This window comes from Aspergillus alliaceus (assembly GCF_009176365.1).
Source record: "Aspergillus alliaceus strain CBS 536.65 unplaced genomic scaffold BDW43scaffold_42, whole genome shotgun sequence".
Lineage (NCBI taxonomy): Eukaryota > Fungi > Ascomycota > Eurotiomycetes > Eurotiales > Aspergillaceae > Aspergillus > Aspergillus alliaceus.
In genome coordinates, this window is record NW_022474725.1 from 123,321 (window position 1) to 147,170 (window position 23,850).

At 49.5% G+C, this 23,850-nt stretch overlaps 10 protein-coding genes across 10 annotated transcripts; 7 read left to right on the plus strand and 3 right to left on the minus strand.

The window, feature by feature from the left end:
• Positions 1 to 159: 159 nt before the first annotated feature.
• Positions 160 to 1,461, plus strand: BDW43DRAFT_285491 (mitochondrial 37S ribosomal protein uS15m). Its single transcript, XM_032042937.1, has 2 exons — positions 160 to 262; positions 319 to 1,461. Exons 1-2 carry the CDS (start codon positions 217 to 219, stop codon positions 1,185 to 1,187), a joined length of 915 nt encoding a protein of 304 aa, XP_031897305.1. The 5' UTR covers positions 160 to 216; the 3' UTR covers positions 1,188 to 1,461.
• A 290-nt stretch (positions 1,462 to 1,751) lies between these two features.
• Positions 1,752 to 6,157, plus strand: BDW43DRAFT_285498 (uncharacterized protein). Its single transcript, XM_032042938.1, has 5 exons — positions 1,752 to 2,049; positions 2,110 to 2,230; positions 2,290 to 2,544; positions 3,709 to 4,233; positions 4,285 to 6,157. The coding sequence occupies exons 2-5, from the start codon at positions 2,185 to 2,187 to the stop codon at positions 5,664 to 5,666; spliced, it is 2,208 nt and encodes a 735-aa protein (XP_031897306.1). The 5' UTR covers positions 1,752 to 2,049; positions 2,110 to 2,184; the 3' UTR covers positions 5,667 to 6,157.
• Positions 6,158 to 6,617: 460 nt separating this feature from the next.
• Positions 6,618 to 7,042, plus strand: BDW43DRAFT_285499 (uncharacterized protein). Its single transcript, XM_032042939.1, has one exon. The coding sequence runs from the start codon at positions 6,645 to 6,647 to the stop codon at positions 6,819 to 6,821; it is 177 nt and encodes a 58-aa protein (XP_031897307.1). The 5' UTR covers positions 6,618 to 6,644; the 3' UTR covers positions 6,822 to 7,042.
• spb4 (ATP-dependent RNA helicase SPB4) lies at positions 7,010 to 9,301 on the minus strand. The gene is made up of 2 exons (XM_032038633.1): positions 8,933 to 9,301; positions 7,010 to 8,875 (listed from the first exon to the last, which is right to left on the minus strand). Exons 1-2 carry the CDS (start codon positions 9,220 to 9,222, stop codon positions 7,249 to 7,251), a joined length of 1,917 nt encoding a protein of 638 aa, XP_031897308.1. The 5' UTR covers positions 9,223 to 9,301; the 3' UTR covers positions 7,010 to 7,248.
• A 156-nt stretch (positions 9,302 to 9,457) lies between these two features.
• On the plus strand, positions 9,458 to 11,531 carry BDW43DRAFT_285501 (diacylglycerol/polyprenol kinase family protein). Its single transcript, XM_032042940.1, has one exon. The coding sequence runs from the start codon at positions 9,776 to 9,778 to the stop codon at positions 10,922 to 10,924; it is 1,149 nt and encodes a 382-aa protein (XP_031897309.1). The 5' UTR covers positions 9,458 to 9,775; the 3' UTR covers positions 10,925 to 11,531.
• Positions 11,532 to 11,550: 19 nt separating this feature from the next.
• Positions 11,551 to 14,447, minus strand: BDW43DRAFT_163850 (crossover junction endodeoxyribonuclease). The gene is made up of 2 exons (XM_032038634.1): positions 14,327 to 14,447; positions 11,551 to 14,210 (listed from the first exon to the last, which is right to left on the minus strand). The coding sequence occupies exons 1-2, from the start codon at positions 14,338 to 14,340 to the stop codon at positions 11,573 to 11,575; spliced, it is 2,652 nt and encodes an 883-aa protein (XP_031897310.1). The 5' UTR covers positions 14,341 to 14,447; the 3' UTR covers positions 11,551 to 11,572.
• A 112-nt stretch (positions 14,448 to 14,559) lies between these two features.
• On the plus strand, positions 14,560 to 16,617 carry BDW43DRAFT_163851 (putative actin-related protein RO7). The gene has a single exon (XM_032038635.1). The coding sequence runs from the start codon at positions 14,741 to 14,743 to the stop codon at positions 16,442 to 16,444; it is 1,704 nt and encodes a 567-aa protein (XP_031897311.1). The 5' UTR covers positions 14,560 to 14,740; the 3' UTR covers positions 16,445 to 16,617.
• A 21-nt stretch (positions 16,618 to 16,638) lies between these two features.
• Positions 16,639 to 18,542, minus strand: BDW43DRAFT_285507 (aldose epimerase family protein). The gene has a single exon (XM_032042941.1). The coding sequence runs from the start codon at positions 18,124 to 18,126 to the stop codon at positions 16,765 to 16,767; it is 1,362 nt and encodes a 453-aa protein (XP_031897312.1). The 5' UTR covers positions 18,127 to 18,542; the 3' UTR covers positions 16,639 to 16,764.
• Positions 18,543 to 18,738: 196 nt separating this feature from the next.
• On the plus strand, positions 18,739 to 22,972 carry BDW43DRAFT_164105 (putative AT DNA binding protein). Its single transcript, XM_032038637.1, has one exon. The coding sequence runs from the start codon at positions 19,224 to 19,226 to the stop codon at positions 22,770 to 22,772; it is 3,549 nt and encodes a 1,182-aa protein (XP_031897313.1). The 5' UTR covers positions 18,739 to 19,223; the 3' UTR covers positions 22,773 to 22,972.
• BDW43DRAFT_164128 (uncharacterized protein) lies at positions 22,973 to 23,770 on the plus strand. Its single transcript, XM_032038638.1, has 2 exons — positions 22,973 to 23,531; positions 23,730 to 23,770. Exon 1 carries the CDS (start codon positions 23,173 to 23,175, stop codon positions 23,485 to 23,487), a length of 315 nt encoding a protein of 104 aa, XP_031897314.1. The 5' UTR covers positions 22,973 to 23,172; the 3' UTR covers positions 23,488 to 23,531; positions 23,730 to 23,770.
• Positions 23,771 to 23,850: the final 80 nt, after the last annotated feature.

Genomic DNA, 23,850 nt, shown 5'->3' on the forward strand with positions numbered 1-23,850 from the left:
TTTGGGATGATTTTCGTTTGTGAATTTTAGGGCTAGGGTAAGAATTACCGGAGCCTCAGGCCTCCTTTCCGTTCAACAGTCACGTGCTATGACACATTCCCGATACGGTTAGCTAGGTTCTGGGCCTTCGAGATTTCGGAGTCTTCCAAAGTCCAAGTACATTGCCAGAGCGAGAGCTGTTGGTTGTATTGGAGTTAACTAGCAGTTTCTACGGATATGCCTCCACGATTCCTCTTCCAGCCTTCTTTCAAGGCCTTTACTGGTGAGTCCCAGTCTTTTCAAAATCCTGTTATCTTTGTTAATAACCGGCAATGCCAGGATCTTCCTATGCCCAGAGCCCGCTCGCTGCACTTTCGTTGAATCCCTCTAAAACTTCTATAAGAGCGGGATCGGCCGAGACTAGGGAACGTCGAAGACATGATCCGTTTTTGATGGCACAGTCACGTCAGCGTAAAGCTGCCAATCTATCTCGTCAACAGGCTCTTGCCGAAGAACGCCAACGCTCTCTGGGCGACCCTGTGGAAAGCGCGCCGACGCCATTTATCCAAGAGCTCAAAGCCTCGAAATCAGGGCCACAAGCCCCCTCTAGCTCAGATGCAAGACTCAACTACTTCGTCACTCCGGAGGGACTCCAGGAGGCGTTGGAATATTCAAGAAATTTAACCTCTCCTCTTGAAAACCCAGACCGGGACACCGCAGACCCTCAGCTTGAGAAGGAAGCAGCCGAAAGACATCTCCAGGAACATCGGAACGCTCAGGAGGCGATTAACCGTATCGTAAAGATCAACAACGGAAACACACAAGATCAGATGCGCATACATATCCAGAACTGCATCGAAAAGTTTGGACGACACAATACCGATCAGCTTCTGCCTCCAAAGCCTGCAGCCGTATCGCATCAATCTGCCACTGAGCACCCTGAGAAGACTCCTCGAGTCGGTCCGGACACTGGCTCTCCAGAAGTTCAGGTTGCTATCCTTACTGCAAAGATCCTGAATTTGTCTAGACACTTGCAAACGACCAACAAAGATAAACATAACAAGAGAAACATGAGGCTCCTTGTGCACAAGCGACAGAAATTGCTTCGGTACCTGCGTAAGAAGGAGAGAGGTGGCCCCAGATGGCAGCACTTGGTTGAGACCTTGGGGCTGTCGGATGCTGCTTGGAAGGGTGAGATTAGCATGTAATGGCTTGCTAGCGTTTGTATTGTTCTTTTACCCTTGTTAGTTTATTATTAGACCATTCTATTTTGGCGTGTAACTATATAGCATACTTTCCTGTGTGCCGCAAGGAGCTCGCTTTTGCACCTGGTCCTTTTGATATTTCATATCTAGCAACTTATCTTGTACAAGTATAACATTTTTACCCTATAAACCGCTGTTTCGAGCGGTTAAATAGTATGTGTTGTAAGCAGCTTGCGGCCCTTCTAGATGTCAAGACTTGAACGTGTATAGCATATTGCCTGAAAGTATGAAATAAAAGAGTCAGTCGCTCACTCTGACTATAGTTGAGCGCTTTGTGAGGCGTTTTCTCAAGGGAAAATTACTTGCTCTAATTTATGAAAGAGAAATTGGCACTAAGAATACAACTATGTGAGTCCATTCTAAAAAGAAAGAAAGAAAAGCTGGAGTCATTCCAGAACGCGAGATTCGGCTGTAGTGATTGACTTCATTATTGGGCGGCAACTGACCGCCCCTGGTTCTGCCAGGACGTCGTCCCGAGTTTTGAAATTCACTTGCGAAGTTCTCATGGTAATCTCAGTAACTGCGCGTCGTTTAAGCCTTGCACTCGGTGACCCGGCTAAGTGAATGTTAAAAATTTCCTCTAATTAGAGGGGCGCGTCGCAGAAACACAACAGAGAAGTATAAGCAAAGAGCCTTTTCCTACATTCTATTTCCCACTCCCGAGACTCTCTTCACTTCACCTTTCACTATCCATCCATCCATCAATTTCGCAACGCTCGCATTAAAGCTCATATTGTATAAAGCTATTTTGGCCTTTTGTCTCTTCATCTGCAACCTCCACTTGTCTTAGTGACGGTGCTATCCTGTCAGCCAAGCCACTTGGTGAAATTTCTCTCCGTCGCGCTGAGCTTAACCTAAGCTACAGTCGCCTTCAGTCGGCAATCCGTCAAAATGCGAACTCGATCGCAGCAAGCCTCGCCTGGCGGGTTTCTGTCCCTCGATGACAGTGCCCCTCGTCGGACGAGGTCTGCAAGAAGCATCTCGCAGTCAACACAATCTTCATCCTCCGCACAACCCCCAAGTCGAACAAGAAGCCAAGGCACAGGCAAAAAAGCTGCTACTAGCAGAGCCGCAAAGACGCAAACGCGAAATGGTCCTCAGCGAGTGACAAGAAAGTCGACACGAAAGACGGCCCAGCAGACGACTGACGATGACGACCATCAATCGCGTAACAATGAAGAACCTACCCAGACTGCGGCCTTGGACGATAAAGAAAATCACATAGAGCTTCACGACCGAGAATCCGTTACACTAGCAGAAAATACCGTACTTTCGGAGCCAAAGAGCTCTTCTCTTTCTCGTGAGTACCCAATGGGCCCATCCCCAGGACCCATATCATCCCCAGACACCACCACACCAAGCTAGTGCTTCCTTGAGTGCGCCGCCAAACACTGTCGATCCCAGATGGTACGAGTACCAGATCGACAATATCAGCGACGTGGGGTTGCCCCTATCCGAGCGGTCGAGGACGCCGTCCGTCGACGGTGACGACATCGTCCCGCTCTGCGCCGACCTTCCCTTCGGGGAAATCCTGGTCGCAGGATAGGAGCGGCCCTGGTGCTTGGGGGAGAGCCCAGTACCTCTGAGCCAGCTGTGGCGGAACCAACCGCAGCAGGGTGAAGTATGTCAGCTGTAGCACCCCCGCGGAGTCTACTGTAGACGACAACTTTAGTGCTGTCGGAGGCTGAACCCCCTATCCACTTTTGCTGCGGACTCGAAAGGAGGAAGGGTTGCAGAGAATGAGCAAGTGGAGGTGTTAGTGGAACATTTTAGCAAGTTAGCTATTGCCGACTTTGTCCCGTGCTCTCCTGCGGCCGTTCCTTCAACAGAGGCGCCTGCCATGCCAACGTGGCTACCCGAAGCACAGTTGCCTGTCGGAGATGTCCCCAGCTCGGGTCACTTCTTGCGGACCTCCGTTGACCCCCAGGCAACTGCTGCTTTGGATACCTCTGTTGACACCCCTCCGTTGGCCTCGATCTTTTCCGAGATTGCGCCAGTCTGTCTGTCGATGGACCTGTTCAGGCCTCCGAAGCGGGTTCAACAGAGACCTCTCACGCTATTCGATTCGATCCCAATTACGCTGTCATCTATCTATGATCAGCCGTATAGTGTGGGAGGTCCGTTGGCACCGGTAGCGTTGGCGGAGGAACCCGAATTGGTCGCGGGTCCCCCTATCCGCTCAGCTGAGGCAGAGCCCGTGGAGCCATCTTACAACCAGTCGACTCCGTCGACTCGTGCCTCGGGTCTCTTGCCTACAGGGTTTCCAGCAATATTCTCCCCAATTTCCGAGGACCCGACTTAACTCTGGAATTGGGTTTGAATGCATGGCCATGTTGCTCAAGTGTTGGTACCCAAGAGAATGCTGCCAAGACATCAGCATCCCTCTTGGTCTCCCCCACACCCCAGCGGTCGCACCAGGGAAGCGCTAACCGGCCCTGCGAGGACGATAAGCTGACAGTCTCAGTGAACAGGAAGCGGGCCCATGAAGACACCAGCGACGAGGATCGGAGCGCCCCTGTGACTCCAGCGGCAAACAAGCGCCGCAATTTGGGACCACCTGGAAGTACGCCCTTCGCCAACCGCCGCACCCCTCTTTCACGCCGAATTCAAACTAAAGCAGCTCCATTTTCCGCAAGGCTTGCTCGGCGCGAAGCCGAAAAGCATGGTCGGATTGAATCGACGCTCTTTCGGCTTCCTGACTATCTCCGTCAGCTGGAAGCCGACCGAAGGAAAGCAGAAAGAGCCCCTTCAAGTCCAAGTCCACAGCTCCCACAAACGAGCTTTGACTTCACAATGGAGCCAACCATGGCAACTACTCAAGACTCAGCAGGCGAATCTTCTGTGCCTCAAGAACCATCGACCCCGGAGAGGAACACGCCAGAAACGCCGCAGAGTGGCTGGAATCTTCGTGGATTGCTAAGTTCAGTACCTCGTTCCTTTTCACGATTGCTACCCTTTGGTCGGTCTTCTAGAACCTCTGAAGCTCAAAGTAGGCCTTCATACTTCTTTTCGTTTAAAGGGATTCGCTAATCAAGCCTAGCAGCAATTGAACTATCTTCAGAACGGATAACTCGTACAAGGTTGGTTGACACCGAATCTACTAGCTCTCAAAATGAACTGAGATTCCGCCGGCGTTTGAGTGAAGGGCCTGCACAACCTGCGAAGAAGCGAGCTCGTAACTTATCTTACTCCCTTTTTCCGGCTCCCATCGACAGATCCCTCTATCTTGGAGATGTTCCCAAGCCCCCTACGGCACTTCCGAAGTCCTGTTCACCGGATTCGCACCGCGCCGAGCAGGAAACGGCGCAAACACTCAAGACTCAGGAGATCACGGCGTCAGATGACCAGACTAAAGGACGTGAGGTGTTGCCACAAGCGGTTAATGAGGAGGGCCAGAAGAAGCGCAAACGATCCCCATCGCCCGATGTGATTCCCAACCCGGCAGGTTCTAGCTATGGATTGGACTTGGACTATTTCTGCTATAGCTCTGATAGTGAAGATGAGGCCGCGGGAACTCCATCTAAACAAGGTGAACCCAAGAAAGCCGGTGGTCTAGCAGAGACTGCGGCCCGTAGTGCTCTCCGTTCGGAGAGGGCATCGTCCAAAAAGGTACGATTTGATGCGAGCCCAGAGGACACTCCTTCCAAGCTTCGCTCGCGTGCTCGCGCTACCGATCCATATCGTGGAACACACTTCATTGGGATGGGCAATGGTTCAGCCTCTGCACCTACGACACCAACACCACCTGCTCGCGCTGAACAGTCCTCCCAGCCCCAACCAGGATTTATCCCCAATACGCAAGGCACTTTCCAATTGGATTATGACACGTTTCCAGACGACTCTGAGTCTAGCGGCCCGTCTACGCCAAGAAGCGCTGCCGCTCCTGGCACAGCTGCACGGGAGGAAGAGCTGCGGGCTGCATCACAGCCTGAGGGTTATGATACGCAATCTTCTACTCCTCGTCCGATCCCCCGGGTTCCATCCACACCAGGTAAAGTGGACGAGCAGGCTCTTGCAAGAGTGCGTTCTCAAGCAGAAAAGTACAAGCCGAAGACACCTAGCGGCCTCCGTACTACAAGTCGATATTCGAGTCCATTGACTGCTCCTGCTACGTCTGACACCGTTGCCGACAAGCAGAAACCCAAAGAACCTAGTGGGTCTGCGGAGTCTGAAAAGGTCGAAAAACCCGAGAACTTCGGCGATGATGAATTTGCTCGAGATGCTGAATGGCTTTATCAGAACTGCCCTTCTGGAGATCTTAGCCAACTTAAATGGCCGGCCAGGCAAGGCTATGAAGAGAGCCTTGGCGTCAGTCCTGCCTCCATGCAACTCCTTGCTACAATTTGGGATGATTCCGAGATCGAACCAGCCTACCTTGCTTTTCGTCAGAGTTTCGAGGAATTCAAAAAGACTTTAGCATGAACTGATCTCATCCATTATTGACTACTTTTGCTTGAAATAATGTCTGCCCCCCCAATCTTTTAACGTTGTTTTGTGTGCGGGTGGTTTTCTTTGACCTCTGCCTCTGCCTGTTTAGGCCCCCTTCCGTGCCACCAGGGATCTGGACGAGCCAGGAGAGTGGCTACGAAGATTGATTTATAGTTGGAGTTCGGACAGACATCTTTGTTGTATCGACATCGCCAGCTGTGGCCTCCTTCAGACTGTCGGATCGAGTTGCAGACCCTCTGGTAGATAAATCTTTGTGTTAGGGATTATGGTTGAATGGTTGATGGTGCTGGTATTTGTGGTTTACTGGAGTTTTGTAGATACGTCTGTATCTGGAGCCGAACATGAGCATTTGCATTGGGTTTTGCATTTAGGCGTCTCTTTACTGAGAAATGGGAACTGGTTGTGCTTACAATGCGCTAGCAAATTTTTAGAGACTTGTCAATTATTTGAACGCTGTTATTGAATTAATCCATGGCTTCATACTCCGACTATTTTCTTAATGAGAGTCCCCTCAAATGTCTCACCACGATCGCTGACACTCAAGCGAAGTCTTTGTTGCCCCATAAGCCATATCACTCTACCGTCAGCATGCAGTGGATACTCTCCTGTCTCACAACGAGTCCAGGTCAACTCTAGGACTCAAACATAGAAACAACTCATGCAGAAGATACCATAAGGAACCCCTATAACCCCCTTCAAGTTAACACCATCACTCCCATCCATCTCTGGACACTGTTGTTCCCTTACTCACCCCTTCAAAGCAAACCAAACTAGGAAAGGATGTGTTACTACTACCAACCCAACCATGCACCAAAAGCCCAATACTACCCTTCCCCAAACAACAACCCGCAGCATGTGATCGTCGCTTGCCATAACCGATTCGTCGTGGCTGACATTGCCCTGTGGTACTGCCAACAGTGCAGTAGGCGCCCGCCGTGATCTGGGCAACAAATGAGTCAGGCGGAGAAACGAGACATGTCTCATTTAGCCATTGAGAATGGCCTTCTGGCGACGTGTAATATATCTGCTTTACCTTTGCTTTCTTTGTTTGTGACTGTTTCCTCTTCTTCACGCGCACCTGGACCCGTTGATGAGCGTCAAAAGATCAAATCAGATTACGCCTGGTGAGAATTTTGTGGTGCCTGGTCTTAGTCGTCCAGTGCTGGCGCCGGTGCCGTTGATTGATTCTGTTGCCGAGCCGTCGCAGGTGGCTAGGAAGGAGGGGGTAGACAAAAAGCGGCGTTCAGACTAAGAGATGAGAGAGCAAGTGTGAGGGATGCGGGTTTTGTGGAGGTTGAAAGGAGATCGGACTTTGATGGACGAGTGGGTATGTGGGTGAGCATGTTGAGATTGGAAGGTAGCCCAGGAGCAAACTTTGGGATGGCATCTTCATTGATGACTTGACGGTACAGATTAGACTAAGTTCACGGTGGTACGAAGTACCCTATATGTTCAAAAGATGGGGAGAAAATTGTGCGTGTAGGTTGATCACACGGCGCTATCAGACAACATACGTGTATCTAAGGCAAACAATGAGGTATCTCTGTAACTTTTCTTAGTCAAACCCTTTAAACTCTTCTTCTTCACCGTCAGCCTTTGCCACTGCGGTTTTGGCTGCGCGTCTAACTCGTCGCTCTTCTTCGTTCTTGGTCCTGATCTCTTCCACCATTCTCTCCGTCTCCCGCATCTTCTGCCGCTCTACTTCCGTCATTTTCTCCCACTTATTCTTGTCTTGTCGGCGTTGCTTCTGCTCTCGCCGCCTCTGCTTTTTGTTTCTATCATCGAGTTTGTTGCTCCAGGCGACACTTTCGTTGGCCTTTCTCTTGTTGGAGGGTTGCTCGGTGCCATTGGCTTCTTTACTCTCCTGGAGAGCTTCTATGCGACGTTTCTCCCGTTGTTTGTCTTTGTATTTAAAGTCATCCCAAGCGAGACTAACACCGAGGGTTCTATCACCAGTGAAATTCCTCAGCTCGGGCATTTTAGGTAGCTTCAGCAGCCCCCATGCCTTCCCCAAACTCTCCCAGTCAAGGTCTGCGACGCGGAAGATGCTGCTTGCTTGGTGCTTGCTATAACTCCTTAGCCAACTGACAAACGCCTTCTGGCCACGATCGTGGAGTGCACGGTCCGCCAGCACGGCTTTGCGTGCAACCTTCGTAGCAGCTGCTGCCTCAGCATCTGAAACGGTGATGGAGTGTGGAAATGGAGCTACTGGGGTCTTGCGAACTTCGAGGAACGATACGTAGTCTTCCTCCCGCCCTGGATGCAGCAAGACCACGCTCAGACCTCTTCGGCCAGCTCTTCCAGCACGGCCGCATCTATGGATAAACGTCTTTGGATCTGATGGGGGATCTATCTGAACAACGAGGTCAACGGATGGAATATCCAATCCACGAGAAGCGACGTCAGTTGTCAATAGAATTGCTGGGCTGTATGAATTTACGAAACGGTTGAAGTTCTTCTCGCGGACGTTCGCCTGGTGTTTGCCGTGAAGTGGTATCAGCTGGAAATCATCGCCAATTATCAATGGCAGTATGGCAGAGAGATAATCAACTCCAGAACACGTTGAGGCGAAAAATATGGTTTTTTGAGGAGCCGGCTGAACGGAGTGAAGAATTTGCTTCAAGACAGAGAATTTGTGCATCGGTGGAGTTGTAAGGTATGTCATTTGTAAACTTGCAGGAGTTCGCTTGTCCTGAGCACCTGATGTCCCTTTGACCTTAACCAGGACCTTGACAGGATTGCGCAGGCCAACTCGGACAATCTGATCAACAGCCTCGCTGATACTTGCACTAAACAATCCTGTCCTCCTCTGCTTGGGTAACCGACGTATGATGTTCTGCAGAGTTTCCTTAAATCCAAGATCCAGTAGCCTATCGGCCTCGTCCAAGACAAGCATTTCGAATGAAGTTTGGGGACAATGGACATGAGGCGAGGAGAGCAACTCCAGCAAACGTCCAGGAGTAGAAACTAGCAGATTCGGCGATTGTTTCAAGAATTTACTCAAATCTTCAGCTGGTGTAGTAGAGCCTCCGAGGAGTAGCTGCGGAACAACCTTGAGGGTAGAGGACGAGAATTTTTGACGGGGGGTGTCATCGTCTGGGAGGGGGTTAATGACTGAAGCAGATGGAGGATGGAATGCAAGTAATGATAGCAACACATTGTATATTTGTGAAGCGAGCTCTCTGCGCTCCGAGTCAGTGTATTTGTTATTCCTTTCTTTAGATAGGGGCTATAACTACCTTGTCGGAGAAATGATAATTGCGCCGATGTGGTGTTTCTTGAGGGGCTCTTCAAGGCGTAAAAGCTTCTCCACGACGGGGATTAAGAAAGAAAGGGTCTTTCCACTTCCAGTCACAGCTTCCACTACGACATCTTTATGAGCCATGAACAGGGGAATGGTGGATGCTTGCACGGGCGTCATCCGCGTGAAGCCCATAGAAGAAACGGCGTCCAGTACCCAATCCGATAAAGAAGGTGTGACTCCATCCCAGGCTCTAGAAGATGTACCAGATGGCGGCTTGGGAGCCATTTTAGGCAGCTAGGCGAAAATTGACTTCTTAATGAGCCTATTCCCAGCAAATTAATCAAACGATGGAGCTTCCGTCGTCTGTACCTTCACAAAAAAAACCTCAAAAAAAGCCTTATCAGGAGATTACTGATTAGATATCGGGGCGGTAAGTGTTTTGCCGCGGTAGCACGTGACACTATACGGATTTGGCGGAAGGTTCGGCGAATTATTTCTGTCGACACGACAATAAGTTAAAAGAAAACACAGCAGGCTGTTATCCCCCTGGTACTTTGTCATATCTGTCCTCTTACGGCTTTCTGATCGTGTCAACCCGTGGCCGTCACGAGAACGTTATGTGTGGCTGTGGTTATACCTTGCGCATCGCTCGACTTTTCTATCATTAATCCACCCGTCACTATTGTGTAAATAGTCGCCCACCATTGCGTCGTTAGAAGAAGACTGTTTCTTTTCCTCCGGCATTTTTGCCTGCAACTACCCTTCCCGAACCCAGCGACCTCTATCTGGGTTAATTCGATCTCCGGTTCTTCCGTCGTTTGCCTTACGACCGGCCGACATGTCTTCCCAAAATGCGGTCCCGGAGACTCCGAGAGTTATTTCTCCTTCCCCTGCTCCTTCAGAAAGCAGCTCGCTATCCAGGGATGGATATTCTGCCCCGACAACTCGCTCTGCGGCGCGACGACATCGCCTAGTAGATGTATCAGGAGAAAGCAATAATGAGCCAGCGTCGAGATCAAGGCGTTCGCGGACTCGTTCTGGTAGTCCGACTGGTCCGCCAGGATCAACTAGACAAAGGAAACGAAAATCGAATCCGATGAGGCCTGCAAAAAGCCCCGAGCCACAGACAAACGGCGGGACGAAACCTAACGGTTTCTTATCGCCGCTTTCGAGCGCTGACGGCATCGCGCATAGCATCTCACGATCTCCTTCTCCTATGGGACTCATCCCACTTCATACACGATATCGCAGTTTCATCCATCGCCATGAAATACCACGCAAGGTGCTTCATGTGTCTATCGGCTTCTTCACACTTCACCTATATACCCGCGGTATCCAAACATCCCAGATCACCCCATGGCTGTTTGGGGCATTATTGCCAATAGCCGCAGTAGACGTGGTTCGCCATCGCTCGGAAACAATTAATAAGCTTTATATTCGCTGTGTCGGTGCACTCATGCGCGAGACCGAAGTGAAGGGGTATAACGGCGTGATCTGGTATTTGCTAGGCGCCTACACGGTCTTGCGCTTTTTCCCCAAAGACGTTGGGGTTATGGGCGTACTGCTCTTGAGTTGGTGCGACACCGCAGCTTCTACTTTCGGTCGTCTCTACGGCCGGCACACATTCCAGCTTCGTAAAGGGAAGAGCTTCGCTGGAACATTGAGCGCATGGCTTGTTGGCGTTATCACTGCCACAGCCTTCTGGGGTCTCTTCGTACCCAAGGTCGGGGCCTTTCCCAACGACCCAGAGGACGCATTCATGTTTACCGGTCGACTCAATCTTGTCCCAGATCCTGTTAAGAATCTCCTTGGCTGGACCGCTGACACAGTTATCTCGGGCCCCATGGCGCTTGGCGTTATGAGCGTTGTTTCCGGCCTGGTAGCAGCTGGCAGTGAGTTTGTGGATCTCTTCGGCTGGGATGATAACTTCACCATCCCCCTTCTCAGTGGAATTGGATTATGGGGCTTTTTGAGGATTTTCAGTTGACGATTCGAAGGATACCATCTCCGGCGTAGCTTTGTCTTCTCTTTCTCGCTTTGCATACTTATCTTGTGCCAACTAGGGACTCAGGACCGGATGGGTCGAGAAATAGTGATACCTTTTTGTTCAGCACTGTGGATCCTTATCTGAGCAACCCAGTATTCATCTATACTCCTTTTTCTTCTATGCTTTTTTCCCCTCCTTTATCCGTTATATTTACCCTTTCTCTTTACTTTATACCATTGGCTGCAAGTATCAACACTCTCCCCGACGAAAACCGACAAAGAACCTTTCCTTTTTTCTTTGATATAGATAGAAGACGACTATTTGTGATTAGAGAATATGATGGCTCGCAAATTTTATTAGAGAGCGAGCCTGGGCGTTCTGATTCGATTCGAGGTTCTTCTGTGCTTCTTCGCTTGGTATGATTGTGTATTCATATATGTACCTAATTTACCTAGATACCACAATCGATGGATGATAGGAAAGTATTGAATGCTAAACATGTGAATGCAGAAAAGTGCTTCAAAGGTCAGATCTCCTAATGGTACCAACGCCTGATTATTAAATCCCAACCCTGTTTGTTAGAACGCTCGAGAAACACAAGAAAGTATAAATCTATGTCTGTGTGTCCAAAGCACCAGGCATGTTGGTTCAGCTAAGATCCAATATGCTCACGCGTGGAAACCGCTTCTTTTTTCTGCGATTCCTTGAACGATCGTCGGTGTTGTTGTTGTTATCGACCTCGGGGTTTAACTCATCTGAGGCCAGCTCAAATTCTGCGGTTGTCTCTAGCGTCCAGTATCCATCGCACACGACAACAGACCTCGCATAGGAAGTGGGTTTGTGGGTGTCTGTCTTTTCATCCTTTGGATTCTCCAGCGTTGTTTGCACCTTTGAAGGACTTAGAGTGTCCTTCTTGCATCCCTTTGGTGCTATCTGAGTATCTGCGCTACTTTTACGTTGCGTTGCACGCCTTCCAGGTGCCATTTTCTTCAGAAGATCCTGCACACTAGACGGGCTAGCTTCTCCTAGGTCTGTGAAAGCATGATCCGAAACTTTGGGAGCTGCCAAGTCGTAGTATGGTTTTTGAGCCTCTGGTCTTCTTGATTGTGGCTTAGCAGCGGGTATGACAATTTTCGATGAGTGTGGTCGGTCTCTTATAGATCCATGTGGTTTATCATCATTCAACAGTAACGACGACATGGCCTGCTCCAGTTTTCGGACTCTATGAGGACTCCAAGATCCGGATGAACTCTGATCGAGCTTCGGCTTGTTGGTGCGGTTTACATGTTCAGGGGAAACATGCTCAATGCTATCTGCTAATATTAGGTCGTTGTAGCTAGCATTGGAATAACTTATGCAGGTTCTTCCTGTAGATAGCGGAGATGAGGGGCAGTCAAAAGGTTCTGCGCCTGACATCTCCAAAGCCTCTATCTCGATATCACTCGAGAGAAAAGCTCCACGTCTCCCTCTGAGGGGTGACCGATTGGCCACCGGATGTCGTTTGATGTCTCCATTAGGTGATATATAACACAAAGTCAACATATCAGTTAAATCATCAAAGTCTTGACGTCGACTGACAGGCGACATTTCCCGCTGGTGATTCACGATGTGGCTAGATAATCCTCTAGAAGCGTTTTGTAAGCCTGGGGAGCCTTGAAAGCTCGGTGAATTTTGCTTCTTTGGTGTTGACGTCGATGATATTGCTGCCTCAAAGAGTTGCGCTTGTTTAAATTGCGAGATATTGGATCGTTCCTTGGTGAGTGTGCCATATTTCAGGATACTTCCTCTTTTCATACCTGGATCGATCGGTCCCTTGTTCTTAGGCCCTGTCTTCCGATTATTACTTGACTTCTTAGGCGCAGAGGCCTTCTCAGACTCTTCCTGCTTCCAGGCTTGCACAACTTCCGGGATACCTATCGTAGCCAACGTTTCAAACACCCATATTTTCTCCGAGGAATAAGGATCAAATCGTTTTGTGACATGCTTCTTAGCTGGTGATTGCGGTGCAGGCTCAACGTTGACTTCTGCATCCTCCTCTTCATCGCCCGTGGCTGTCGTTTCTGGGGCAGGAAGCGGGGGATTAGGCTCTTCAGCAAGCAAATCCAAACCAACAACATCAATAGGGACAAAATCGAGTTGTAGCTCTGTTAGACCGTCTGTACTGAAACTTGTCCGGCTCTTGTGAACTTTTTGGAGCATCGGCGCATTGCTTTCAGATAATCGGAAAGGAAATGCCGTCACTTCTCTGCGGAGGCGAAGTCGATAAGAAACAAGGGGCTCGGCAAGTAACCTGATCACTTTTCTTGCCCCAGAACGATAGTTCCATTCGAAAGTATCCGCAGCAAATCTTCTTAATTCCAAAGCATCAATATCCTGATCCCAGGCACCCACTAGACGACGTTGCAAAACTTCGAGACTCTTCGAATTTGATACAATAGGTTGGGCATAATATGACAGTAATGTTCTGTCTGGGAATGTTTTCGGGATTCGAACAGCTTTGTGTTTGGTCTGGAAGTAGCCACTTTCGTTCGCTTCTAGCTCGTACTGAAGCCTTTCTCTCCACTCGTTCAGCTTTATATCGAACTCAGACTCTCCAGCGTCAAGAAGCTCTAAAAGATCTTCACCAAACCCTGCTCTTGCAATTTCTGCAGCAAGCTTGCTACCACACTTCGGGACCCCAGAAGGTAAATAATCGCCTCCACTTAGCATAGCGAATAGGATCATACCAGCACGGTCAAGCCTTGAGCACGAAGATTGGTTCAGGTTACCCATTTCATAACATGTAACGTGCGTCGCAGCGGTTGTGCCACTACCACTCTCCTTAGAGAAATTCATAATGGTCAGAGTCGACCCAAACATAAGCGTGTCAACATCATTGCTCATCACCGCATCGACAACGCCGGCTCTCTGCAGTCTCGCGCACTCGGCCTCCGCCTCCCCTGGCGCATCATGGCGGGGAAACCTGAAGAGATCGACCAAGGTTTTGGAAAGTCCAATGATGGGTGCGCTCCCGTAACTACTTCCCGTGGATTTACCCCTCTTAAAAGGCGGCTTGTGCTTCCCATCATAAACAAATAAGGGGTGAACAGGTAGAGCCAAAAATTTTAGCAACCTATAAAACAGTGTCCGAAGCTCTGGGTTTTTGCCGCCACGGCCTGCTTGCACCTGGAATAGCCATATTGAAATGTCAACTGCAATTCGAATTGGTGTTCTAGTTCGCTCCAAATGAGTTATCGCCAATTTTGACAGGGAAATGCGCTCTCCGGGTCCAATTGCATTGATGAGTCTTGCTCCCGTTAGCTGGTGCTTGGTTTTTAATGTCACAAAAAAAGCTGTGGGAGACCAGAATATATATTTTTGAACGACGTGGCATCCAGATGTAGCAAGGAATGTTGTACTTACCCAGGGATCCCCATGAAGACAGAAGATCAAAAATACTCATTTGAAACACCAAAGCACCTAAAATACAGCCACTGAAAGGGGAAATATGTGAAGAATCTCGGATATTGTAACTATGAGCTTGGTTGTTGTTATTTGTTGATGTCGCGGAAGTGCGCGACGGTCCGATGTAGATCCGTCCGCATTGGGTCGTGGTGGCTGTTGCGCTTTGCGTATCTTCGCTCTTGACCATTTAGAATCCCTGCAGCGTAGGCCAAGATCGATTAATTGCTCTAAGAGCTGGATCATGAATTGATTTCTCAGTTCTAATGTATATGAAGTTATAAAGCATGATTTGCGCCCACTGAGCGACTCGCCGTCTCCGATTCTCGCGCAATCTGAAGGGAACGCAAACACGACAGCCATAGGCTACGAAAAATGACGAGCAGCTCTGCGTCCTACAATCTTGACGACAGGAGAACAAGCGTCTCCATGAGCTTGCGACACAGCCAGTCCGGCAGACCCTCCACCCCCCAACATCACCTGCGCTCTAATAATTCATCCTTCGCAAGCACCTCGTCGGCGAGTTCCTCTCTGCGTGGAGAAGAGGATGCGATAATTTTTGAATTTGGCTCACGATGGCTTCGGGCAGGATTTGAGGGCGATAGCACGCCTACGTGTGTGGTTGGGTGCGGACCGGAAGACTCAAGGAGGGCCGGAGACTACAGAGGATGGCTGAAAGGTAGCCTTAACGCGGCTACACCACGGCCGCAGTCAGTTGACGCAGAAGAATGGACTAGTGCTTATGAACTTTGGAGGATGGATGTGCGAGATGTGGACTTGGGCCTTGTTGAGGACAAGATCGAGCGGATGTTCCGAGAGACATACAATAAATACCTGTTGACGGATGCTGGAACATCCCGATTGGTGCTTGTCCTTCCGTCTATTATGCCACATCCATTATTGTCTTCTGTCTTGTCGACACTCTTTAGTCGGTGGCGCTTCCCCAGTATCACACTCCTCCCGAGCCCTACCATGGCGGTGGCTGCAGCCGGATTGCGTTCGGCGTTGGTGGTAGATATTGGATGGGCGGAAACAACAGTAACTGGAATCTGTGAATACCGAGAGATTGCTACCAAACGGAGCACAAGGGCCATGAAAATGTTGCTTCAGGAGACGGGCAGGTTCCTCACTCGTCTGTGCTCAAACGGTAGCGGAGAAGCAGATGAGATCTCCGTGAATTTTGAATTCTGTGAAGAAGTTGTCAGCCGGTTTTTGTGGTGTAAGCCTCGAACAGGCGATTGTGACGTATCTGATGTATCGCAATCATCCGAATCCCAAAAGGGAGACAGTGAGGCGACAGGCCAAGACGTCGCCGGTCTTTTGCACAAGACTGTATCGATCCCATCTCCATCAAACCCCAGCTCGAGCTATGTAGAGGTTCCTTTCTCTAAGTTAGCAGAGCCTGTGGAGAAGGTCCTTTTTGCTGAAGGTGTAGCAGACTGTGACTTGGATGACGAAGAAAAACCGATTGCTTTGTTGTTGTACAACTGCCTTCTACAACTACCACCTGATGTACGGGGTATTTGCATGTCACGGGTAGTATTTGTCGGTGGAGGAGCTAACATCCCGGGTGTTCGACAGCGGGCTTTGACAGAAGTAGCGTCCCTTGTTAAGCAACATGGCTGGAGTTCTGTCCGCGGTAGAGTTATTGAACAACAAAGACAAAGTCTACATAACTTGCGTCTCGATGAGCGGCTGACCTCGGCCAACAACAATAAGGAGAACATGCCGCCGTCTTTTGAAACTCCCACTGGACAGGACGATCAAGAAAAACAGGATGGTGAAGAAGAGATCGATCCGGTCGAGGAGAAGCTCCGCCGGACTAGAGAAAAGGATACGAAGCGACCAGTCCAAGGGGTTCTGCGCGAAGTTGAATCTCTTGGACCTTGGGCTGGAGCTAGCCTCGTGGCGAGCCTTAAGACACGGTCTCTGGTAGAGATCGAACGAGAGAAATATCTTCAACATGGCCTTGCTGGAGCTAGTCGAGACCTGGATACTCATAGCTATGTCTCTGATCGACGGTCAGGGTTACGATCTGGCGGAGACCGATCGAGCTGGACTTTAGCCGGATGGGGATGAATAGGAACGAGGAGACTTACGTGGTTGCGACACAGTCTGGTAGCGCTGAGCATATTGCTCATTTGCTGGTTTATTTTCATGAATGCTCAAAAACGACTGGACTTAGACACGATACCCTGAAATTTAGTAGTACACTTACATGAATATGATTAATATGGTTTGGAACGCTGACATTGGTGTCTACGGTACTTATCTCAATCAAGAACTAATCACATTATTTACTCGACTGTAGTATAATGTATATACAACGATGGGTTAAAACTGTCCAAGATTAAAGCTACTAGATCATTAGATAACTAAAGATTTGCACAGTACCTACTTCAGACCTTGCCAAATTTATACGTAGCCCAGTTGACTGCTGGAGCTCCGGAGGGGGAATAAACCTGGTCTGACAGTTGGCCCCAAGCAGGGTTGTTGATGCCATCGATCCAGCCTTCGGGTTCGATGACAATGCACCCATACTTATTGACGTTCTTTGCACCTTCGATACCCTCTTCCTTGTTGCGCTTGGCCTGGGATGGCTTGATAGGAATGTTACCCTTCTGGCCGTTACAAGAGTAGATCTGAACAGCCTGCTGGTTCGTAGCCACTTCGAGACTGATGCCGGTTGTGCTGGAATTCATACGGAGAATGGGAACCATGGAATTGCCCGAGCCGTATGAGTTGTCTCGATCCACAATGAAACAGTTGTCATAGCCCGTGCAGCCGGTGCCACACAATCCTGCTGCTTTGTCAATGTCCTTGCCCACAAGTTTTCCAGTGGCGAAGTCTGCGGCTCCTTTGTACGAGTCGACACCCAGGATGGTTCCATTGGGAATCAAGATGCCGTCAGTGCCGATGAGACGCCTAGACAGCGGCAGTTGGAGGAAAGTGTCGTTCAGGACATTGGCCTCCTTAAATGCATTGAGATTCCAGTAGATATGATTGGATATCATAATGGGAGTTGCCTCTGTCAAGGCCAAAGATACCAACTTAGTGGTTAACTGGGGCAGACCCTGGGGGTTCTCAGGAGTGGCATCAGAATCGACGCTGTATGTGGCGTGAGTGATGACGTCTCCAGGGAAGTCCTCCAATCCGCGGTCAAGTAGAGTAAAGGTGATGGAGGAATCGGACTGAGCAGTGACAGTCCAGTTGCGCTGATCATAACCGACATCGCCTCCGTGGAGGGTGTCGGTGCCGTTGTTTTCGCTCTTGGGGACTTCGTACCTGTCCCCATCCACTACAAAAGTGCCGTTCTTGATCCGATTGGCATAGCGGCCGACAACTGCACCGAAGAATGTGTGATCGGTCTGAGTGTCTTTCAAATAATCCTTAGGGTCATCGTAGCCCACTACCACGTCTTGCTCGTTGCCCTCGCGGTCAGGCACGAGCAACGAAGTTAGACGCGCCCCGTATGGGATCAACTTAGCGGTGATGTTCTCTGCAGTAATCGTGTAGACTTTGAAAGGATCTACAGCTGACGATGAGGGGGCCGTGTCTACAGCCAATGCTGGTAGCCCATAGAGGGCGACAGACAAATAAGATTTAAGATGCATTCTGATTCCCAGAAGCGCAGTACCAAGGAGAAAGAGGAAGCAGTACACTGACAGAAGACGAATGGAGACCCGGGCAGGGCAGAGCAAGGAATGTAAGCAGCCACGGAGCTGGGGAGGTCCCTGGTCTGATATAAAGGAGTGAATCATACTACTATTATCCTGCTCCTACCTCATGATGGCGCCTGACCAGCGGGGCGGGGGTACCACAGCACAGAAACAGTGGAAACTGGGGTAAAATTCAATTTCCCCGAGCTGTTGGTTGGATTGGATTGCTTGCAATTATCCGAGCAAATTATTAGTCGGGCAGTGCCAATGCTAGTGCATTAGTCTGTGTACCAACAAGCTCTGCGCCGTCGACGGATTAAGTATGGTGGGCTATAGAGGTATGCGTCTGTCCACCACTGATCATTGATTCTTGAGATCGGGAGGATTGGGGTGGAGCCAATTGCGAAAGCTGATAGATTCACGGGTAACTAGCAACGATATGGTACCTGATATGTGGCACACTGATGTAACTCCTTTTGCTGTAATCGTTGCTAATAATGATGGAAAAAGAAGATGAGACGCGGGAGGCGTTCAGTAGTACGTCGTCTAAAGGGGAGGCAGCAATCAAGCCACGGGAATGAGGCGACGGAGCTAAGCCTCAATAGGGACTTTCCGGTGGGGGAGAAATTAAACGGGATGCGGGGAAGGAAGTCGGCCTGTCGATCATTCGGTCATTGTTGTCTGATGCCAATCTCAAGCTCCCCCGGAGATACAGCCAAGTACACCTATGAATTATCACAGGTTACGTACAGGATTTTGCAACAGGGATCAATACGTGGAATGGGGTAAGTAAGTTCCAGTTTCTTATTGTTTTATACAGTGACAGTGTAAAGATGATAGACCTTCACCTTGGGGCTCCTGTACCAGCCCGTTCCTCACTTCCCCGGAACAATAATCCACCGGCTTAGATAATCACAACGCGCTCCCCTCGACCTTTTGAGGCAAAGCAAATCGGGCCGGACGCTCGGCCTGCCTGATCGGGAGACTTGTTTATGTTATTCCCTGCGGTTGCTCTGCTTCCCCGCGATTATCGGCCTATCATCATTGCTTCTATCAAAGCCCAGACCTTTCACAGATAGCTTTGCTAGAAAGATAATGGAAAATCTTGTGCTGTGACGTTCCTTCGCACTGTTCCTTCCCGATCAAACGCGACCGGGGTCAAGAGACATCTATGATCATATCGCTTTTTACATGTCGTAATGTCCTCCTTCAGCCCTAGCTCTTCTCCAGACATTCTTGGACCACCTGGCGACGTCGACTATTTAGTCTCATCCCCCTTTAAACCCTTTTCCGGTCGCCAAAGCTTCATGTCACCCGCAAATTTCAAACTCCTTCAAACACCGCGCTCAAGGAAAGGCAGAGGGTCGCGCATCAGCCTGAGTCCCACAAAAAGCTCACATGCTATCCACTTCGACGATGTTTTGCTTCCTGGTTCTCCGACGAGGAAACTGAATGGTCGGCAGATGTCCATTTCCCCTGACAAGATCGGGCCCGATGGGAACGTGAGTCCGTGGAGGATCCGAGTGACACTAGAGGCAACGCAAGACGAGGAAACGAACCAAGGAAGTCCTTTGCGCAAACGTCCCAGACATTCCACTATGACGTCGAAAATTCCGCTGAAGGATGAAGCGGACGTTGTGGAGCAGACTCCTAGGAGACGACGAGGTCGCCCGAGGAAGTCAGACATTTTGAACAAAGGCGAAACCCCAAATGGGGGCAGTCCTGGTCATACGCCTGGCCCGGGGGGCGCAAGTGTGCAGAAGAGGAAGCGTGGTAGACCTAAAAAAACTCTTCCGGAACCGGATATCGTAGACAACATCGGCGAGCAGCCGGCAAACGATCAGACAAACCAGCAGTCTGCTGTCGAGCTTGAGCCAAGCTGGGATCCTCTAAATCTGGCTGCGGATGGTGAATCCGACGATGGCTTGCCGGATGATCAAGGATATGGAGGATATGCAAAATCTTTTGAGGGCGACGGTCAAATGGAGCAAATTGATGATGTTTCCCAGAATCATAGCCCTCGAGTGGAATACGAGCGTACTTATGACACGCCGAATGTCGATAATATGGATGATGTTTATTTGCAGGATGATGATAACATACATTCAACACCATCAAAGATGCCCTCTCCTTCTCGGGAGAGTCAGGTTATCTCTCCAGATAACACCCTGTACGCTGGCCGTACACCTAGGCCTCGCCTATACCCGACTCCAACGTCCTCATCATTAGTAGATGAGGAAAGGCAGGACCAAAGGTTGCAAAGCTCCGTCTCACATGATCGCTTCCGCCGAAGCGGAGCTCATACTACAAATGACCCTACAGACGAACACAGAGAATTCGATTCTATAATGGAAAGTGAAGGGTTTAGCATGGTCTCACTAGACACATTACCGTCAGCTAAACAGCATGGGATTAGCACTAGCTCCCAAGTGGCAAAGGGCGCTTTGAAACCGTTTTTGGAACGAGAAAACAACGGCGTCTTGAGAAGAAAATCCTCGACTCGAAACAAAAGCAGCAGAGAAGATGCTGGTTTATTTATGCAGACTGAATCATTAAACGAACAAGAGAAGGCTAATGTGGGCCATGTGTCTAATAGGACATATTCGCCCCCTACTTCTCCAGCTCTTGCTCCGGTACAAACTTCTACTAGAGGCCAGCGGCGACCAATTTCAAGATTTGTGAGGTTGGTTCGTGTGGGCATTGTACTTGAGAGCGCTCTAAGGCGTCCGCACGACAAAGGATATTCGCGGAACCTTCTGTCAAGCCCGGAGATACGCGAGCCAGAGGATCATATATCCGATCTGGAAGCATCTAGGAAACGTTTGGAGCTGCTTTTTAGCGAGTTCGACTCAGAGATACAACGCGACTTACAGGCAGCCTTGAAATTTGGCCAAGAGCTTGCAATGAGGCGAGTGCAGACCGAAGTTGAGAAAGCAAGGGAACCCCATGCCCTGGAAACTATCCCAGAACACGCGTCGGGGGCCTTGAGTGAAGCGAGTGAATCTCGGACATCGTCGCCGGAACTTAATACAGTCAGGGCCTACGATACACCAGGCACAGAGATGACGCGCCGGATGGCAGAATGGCAACAGGAGAGGGAAGCTATCAGCCGCGAAATCCAGATGGCCAACTCGAGCCAAGTCATCGTCATTGACAGTGACGTGAGTGGCCCCTCGAGCCCTGAAGGTAGCATGGCTTCTGGATCTGGTGACGAACATGACTGGGGGACTGATATCTATCGGGGAGATACGAATGAGCTACCGGTCCATAATCAGTTAGAGAATGTTGAAGATAATAACTCTAACGCAGAGGCAGAGGAAGTGGAGGAAGATGATGACGGGTACGAAGACATTTGGCAACAAGAAGCCAACGTTAGAGGCGAACTTTCCGACCACTCTCCTGTTCCTTATTATGAGCAGGATTATGGCAATGATAGGCAGGAATCTAGTCCTCAAACAAATAATTCGGCATCTGATCAGGGTGCTGTCGGTATCTCCTATTCCCCAGCATATTGGACAAATGCTCACGACAAGGTGCCGTTTCTGGGCAAGTCGCGAATCAAGCAGCTGCGAGAACAAAATGTTGATATATCCACATTGTTGCGTGCGGAAAATACCCCTAAACGCTCGCGTTACTACTACGGAAAAAGTAGCCCCTTAAGTTCGGAAAGCGAGCGAGACCCTGAGCAGCTACGGCCTACCGTAGATTCCCAGAGCGAGGATGGAAGGGACGACGAGTACGAGGAGGAAGAAGAGCAGGGAGTGGCAGAGATTGGGGAGGATCGCTTACCTGAAGAACCTCCGCAGCCAGAGGATTATCTAGAGTGGAGCCCCCAGAGAGCCTTTGGCGATGAAACGTTCCAACTAGATCCAACCACAAATTTTGAAAACGCCAGACAGCACCCTAAAATGTGGTCCGAAGGGAATGGCGATGAGAATCTCTCAGACGCAGTTTCACCTAAACCGCAAACCGCTCAGGAGACAACCGCCATCACACCCGAACACCCTCAGCCTTCCAGTGTCGGAAAACAAGCATCATCCTGGCTTCAAAAGATTGCTAGTCTTACGCCTGGATGGTTGAAAGCCCCCAAAAGGAAATCGGCCGAGCAACTATCTGTATATGATGAGAATTCAGAAGACGGCGGTGAGGAGCGACTGCCCAACGTTGCAGAGACCTATTACGATGACAAGCTAAACTCAAGAAACGTGGAAGAACATTATATGGAGGAAATGCCAAGACCGCGTTGGGACCACGAACAACATGGCTTCTCTAGCCCGCCAATCGACAAGACACACACGTCGCCAAATATAGAAGAAAAGGACGATATGTACCATCATCCTATGCCATTGGCCGTCTCTGGATATTTCTCTGACGATCACTACGTCCTCCTACGTCGCCTTTACCGCCTGGCGAAAAGACATCCAGAGCGGTTTCCTTACTATACTGGACCTGGCCGTTCAGACATCATTGGGGATTGGATATGGACTTCAGACGGCTTACATGGGGTTCCCATCACAGAGCGTCAGTTTGCCATAATTGACAGATTCGTGCAGGAGCTGGCCAAGGCCGACCTACAGGCTGGTGGAACAGGCCAAGTTGGCTGGACGGAAGCCGATTTGCACAGAAGACTGATTAGCATCATTATTGGTGAACAGATTCGGGAAGAGAGGAAAGCACGTTTGCAAGAAGAACAGTTGAGAGGGGCCTTTCCACGAAAAAGGCGTGCGCCTACAAGTTCGTGGTACTGACGACTGCCTAAAGTAGCAATCATTTTCCTTTTCTGTCTTTTCTTTTATTCTTTGATTCCCTCCCCCGGGCCTAGTGTCCCCTTTTGGCAAATATAGGCCCTTGATTTTGGAGTAATGGATTTCATTCTTGCTTTTTTGGTGTTACTTGGGGAGTACGGTTCGGAACTACACGGGTTGGCGAGCCAATAGGTGGATCTTGTGTCGTCGGATTACCGGCTCGCATTGATTTTGATTTCTTGACTTCCGTTGTTGTGATAGCATGTTGGCTTTCTTTTTCTGTAAGATTCCCCCCTAAGTTTCTTTAGTATATGTAGGGATATTTTGGTACATGATAGGTGTTCGATTGGGAGAATGCTGTTGTTCAGGGATCCATGGTCCTCTCTGAACTTTTGATTGGTTTATGCAATATGTACAGCTTATATCGTTTATATCGCTTATATCGCTTACTTTTCGCTTCGCCAAAGGCTCTTTTCTCCCTTGCACACTCGTCTATATCTTTTGCCTTACGAAGTTTATTATGGCGATCTGCGTGCCAGACTGGGCACAGTACATATGTTGGAAAGCCCACAGTGGTGATGAAATGCCATGTGTGAGCATCTGTTATGCTGTTCCTTTGCTGGCAACGGGTACATATGAGTTATCCAATTTCGAGGGACTGAACCACGATGATTACTGGAGCAACATCCTAGTTTCCCCTTCCCCGGGCAAGGTTTGATCGCCACGTTCCCTATCCCAAGGATGTGGTTTCTTATTGTGCAGGTATGAAACATTATGGCTTGGCCATTCGTTGCGAAATTTTTCCAGCTCTCTCCACTCTTGGGGTGAACGGTCCTGTTGTAGTTTTGACCAAGCCGCGGTCAAGTGAGCCAAACAGAAGAGCCGACGTCAGAATAGCCCCATCTAGAGCTTGAATGTCCTTGTTTCCTGAAGCCTAATCCTGAAACTTTGCCTCATTAGGCTGTATTGAAGCTGTTAATGGCCCAGCGCAGTGACCTGTATTCGAAGCCATTCCGAGCAAAAAGTACATGCTCGTATATATAAACGAGCAGAAATTCCTGTAAGAGAAAGCGGCAAGCCA

Coding starts and splice junctions, on each gene's coding strand:
- BDW43DRAFT_285499 (XM_032042939.1), top strand. CDS start 6,645: ATGAGTCAGGCGGAGAAACGAGACATGTCTCATTTAGCCATTGAGAAT.
- BDW43DRAFT_285491 (XM_032042937.1), top strand. CDS start 217: ATGCCTCCACGATTCCTCTTCCAGCCTTCTTTCAAGGCCTTTACTG. Junction 263..318: donor TTCTTTCAAGGCCTTTACTG/GTGAGTCCCAGT, acceptor CGGCAATGCCAG/GATCTTCCTATGCCCAGAGC.
- spb4 (XM_032038633.1), bottom strand. CDS start 9,222: ATGGCTCCCAAGCCGCCATCTGGTACATCTTCTAGAGCCTGGGATGGA. Junction 8,876..8,932: donor ATTATCATTTCTCCGACAAG/GTAGTTATAGCC, acceptor CTCGGAGCGCAG/AGAGCTCGCTTCACAAATAT.
- BDW43DRAFT_285501 (XM_032042940.1), top strand. CDS start 9,776: ATGTCTTCCCAAAATGCGGTCCCGGAGACTCCGAGAGTTATTTCTCCT.
- BDW43DRAFT_164128 (XM_032038638.1), top strand. CDS start 23,173: ATGCAATATGTACAGCTTATATCGTTTATATCGCTTATATCGCTTACT.
- BDW43DRAFT_285498 (XM_032042938.1), top strand. CDS start 2,185: ATGACAGTGCCCCTCGTCGGACGAGGTCTGCAAGAAGCATCTCGCA. Junction 2,231..2,289: donor TCTGCAAGAAGCATCTCGCA/GTCAACACAATC, acceptor GCCAAGGCACAG/GCAAAAAAGCTGCTACTAGC. Junction 2,545..3,708: donor AAAGAGCTCTTCTCTTTCTC/GTGAGTACCCAA, acceptor TGACAGTCTCAG/TGAACAGGAAGCGGGCCCAT.
- BDW43DRAFT_164105 (XM_032038637.1), top strand. CDS start 19,224: ATGTCCTCCTTCAGCCCTAGCTCTTCTCCAGACATTCTTGGACCACCT.
- BDW43DRAFT_285507 (XM_032042941.1), bottom strand. CDS start 18,126: ATGATTCACTCCTTTATATCAGACCAGGGACCTCCCCAGCTCCGTGGC.
- BDW43DRAFT_163851 (XM_032038635.1), top strand. CDS start 14,741: ATGACGAGCAGCTCTGCGTCCTACAATCTTGACGACAGGAGAACAAGC.